Source organism: Adiantum capillus-veneris, chromosome 6, assembly GCF_014529385.1.
Source record: "Adiantum capillus-veneris isolate H3 chromosome 6, ASM1452938v2, whole genome shotgun sequence".
Lineage (NCBI taxonomy): Eukaryota > Viridiplantae > Streptophyta > Polypodiopsida > Polypodiales > Pteridaceae > Adiantum > Adiantum capillus-veneris.
Genome location: NC_140936.1, coordinates 64,127,346 through 64,129,858, shown reverse-complemented (window position 1 = coordinate 64,129,858; position 2,513 = coordinate 64,127,346). Strand labels below are relative to the sequence as shown.

At 48.2% G+C, this 2,513-nt stretch overlaps 1 protein-coding gene across 1 annotated transcript; it reads right to left on the bottom strand.

Moving 5' to 3' along the window:
• Positions 1–648: 648 nt before the first annotated feature.
• On the bottom strand, positions 649–2,009 carry LOC147455621 (GDSL esterase/lipase At3g48460-like). Its single transcript, XM_086515292.1, has one exon. It carries the CDS (start codon positions 2,002–2,004, stop codon positions 883–885), a length of 1,122 nt encoding a protein of 373 aa, XP_086371418.1. The 5' UTR covers positions 2,005–2,009; the 3' UTR covers positions 649–882.
• Positions 2,010–2,513: the final 504 nt, after the last annotated feature.

Genomic DNA, 2,513 nt, shown 5'->3' with positions numbered 1-2,513 from the left:
AAGAACAATCTATCGACATAACATTAAACCTAGAGCATAAAACATGAAGTGTATCTCTTTGTGTCTAATTGCGTTGTATATCAAACTGAACTCTCTCTCTCTCTCTCTCTCTCTCTCTCTCTCTCTCTCTCTCTCTCTCTCTCTCTCTCTCTCTATCTCGCAAGTGTGGTAATGCCATTTCCCTCTTAAATAACAGGTCTTAAGTTTACCTCTCCTCGTCGGATAGACCTCTCATGCACAAGAGGATTTAAACATTTTCTTATGTAGGAAAATGAAGTTTTTTTAAGTGTTTTTCATACAATACATAACATCATGAGCTTCTGCTCGAGAGGCACCGCATACCTAGCTAGGTATGATTGGGGTCAGGGCACCGCTGGCCCCCCCACCGGGCCGGCGATCCCCTGCCCCCAATCGTACCTAGCTAAGCTAGGTATGGAGTGCCTCCCTCATAGAAGCTAATGATGTTGAGGTAAGTGAGAATGTGGGAATTGTTGTGAGAATTTGTCCAAAACTTCTTGTGATGGGATAGTTTCTTACTACGTCAAAAAACTCTCTCTCTCTCTCTCTCTCTCTCTCTCTCTCTCTCTCTCTCTCTCTCTCTCTCTGGTTATACCTCGTTTCATTAGTTAGCATGAGACGAAATTAGCTCTGATTAAGAAATGCTAACAAAATCGATCACGAATTATAATGTACACGAAAACGGCCTAGCTTTGAATTACATTATAATTGGTGAAATCTGATGATATACTACAATTTGAGAGGCGTTGATTTACCAATTTCAATGGCAAAATCTGAATATATGCTACTGTTTGAGAGTCCTACTAAATACACTACACGAGCTATATAGCTAAGGTTCAAATATTAGAAGCCCCACATGATCAGCTAGCTGCAGGATGTTGTGGAGGTAATAAAATTGGGAGAGGATGAGGAGAAATCTTTGCCGGAGAGGAAGAGATTCATCATGGCCGCATACATGGCGTCAGTCATGTGGATGCCATCCCAACTGATGTAGTTCTGTGGGTTAGAACAGGGCCCATTTGTCGAAGATCCCTGAATCAAGCCAAGCCCTCCTGGAAAGCAAGCATCTTTCACATTGGTGAAGTGATAGGCGGCGGCATTGTCGAGGATGTGGAGGTACGCCGCGGTGGTGTCGAAGAAGACGATCTGGGCTTCCGGATGCTTCTTTGACAGGGTCGAAATGGCTTGTTTGAGGAGTTGATTGTGCTGGTCGCTTAGAACAGAGACGGCTGCGACGCAGCCATGGCTGTCTTTCGGCGTACTGCCTAGTGTGGTGAGGTAGATGGGTAGGCAACCCATGGGAAATTGGCCCTGCACCACCACTTTCTTCACCTTGGTGTTGGTAAGCAGATCATCCAGGAAAGAGGAAATTTCAGCAATGACAGGTGACACGAGGGATGCAGCTTGGGAGGGAGAGTGAGTAGCAGCCAACGCGTAATTGTAATCATTCCCTCCGATCTCGCCTACGTAGACGAGGGCGTTGCTGAGGTCGACGTGAGCGGTGTCGGATTTGAACCAACCCAATTGGACGCCGAGCGAGTCCGGCGTGGTTGATGACACGCCGGCTAAGTGTTGAAGGGTGGCCACATCAAGAGCGGTGGCGCCGGCAACCGCGTAGTTCTCGCTGTGGCTGCTGGACTGCTGGTTGGCCAAGTGGGGTGGAAGCAGGGGAAGTTTGAGAGCAAGCATCAGATCATCCACCATAAGCCGACCATCGGAGAAGCGGCCGGTGGGTTTGTTGAAGAAGGTGCTGCCGTAAGGAAGCTTGGTGGCTTCTGTATAGACGCTGGCTGTGGTACTCACGATGGCATTTCCTGTGTCTGTGGTAGAGTCCCCGAAGGCGAACACAGGGCTGAAGCTGGTAGGGCATGAAGTCGAGGAGGTGGACCGCAAACCTCGTCCTGCCGCATGCACTGGGGTCGGCAGTATGCTCATCCAAATCTGTAGCACACACACAAGCACCATGAATCGCGACGTCGCTGCCATGTTTGTGCTCTGGATTGTGTCCGGATTAATGGGTGCAATAGCGGGTTTATACGACCAACGGCTGCTTTTGCTTTTCCGCTTGAAAAGCAAGTGACCTTGTCCGCGTTGCCTTGGTGAGCCGTGGCAAGTGCTTTTCCGCTCACGTTGCCTAAAAGCAGTTCAACAACAGCCTCTACAAACAAACAAGAGTACTATACCCTGTTTGGGCTGCCCCAAGGGGGGTGGCCTTAGTGGTTGTTTCTCTTTTTGCTGATGAAAAAGGAAGTGGTTTTTTTTTAAATAAAAAATAAAAAATAAAATGGTTGTTGTGTCCTTGGCAAGATAGAAGGGGGTTCGATGTCGCGTTCTTATTGAACGTTGGAAATTTCTTGAGGTGAGCTAGGGTTAGGAGCAATATATGATTGAGCGCTCATTTCATTGAGGGAGTCGAGGTAGTGGCGGCTCTACTATTGAGGCTAGTTCTTGGCTCCAGCTCTGCGTCCCCTCCACAGCTAGAGACACACACACAC

Bases quoted from the DNA above. Each gene is read 5' to 3' on its own strand.
- LOC147455621 (XM_086515292.1), bottom strand. From the start codon at position 2,004: ATGGCAGCGACGTCGCGATTCATGGTGCTTGTGTGTGTGCTACAGATT.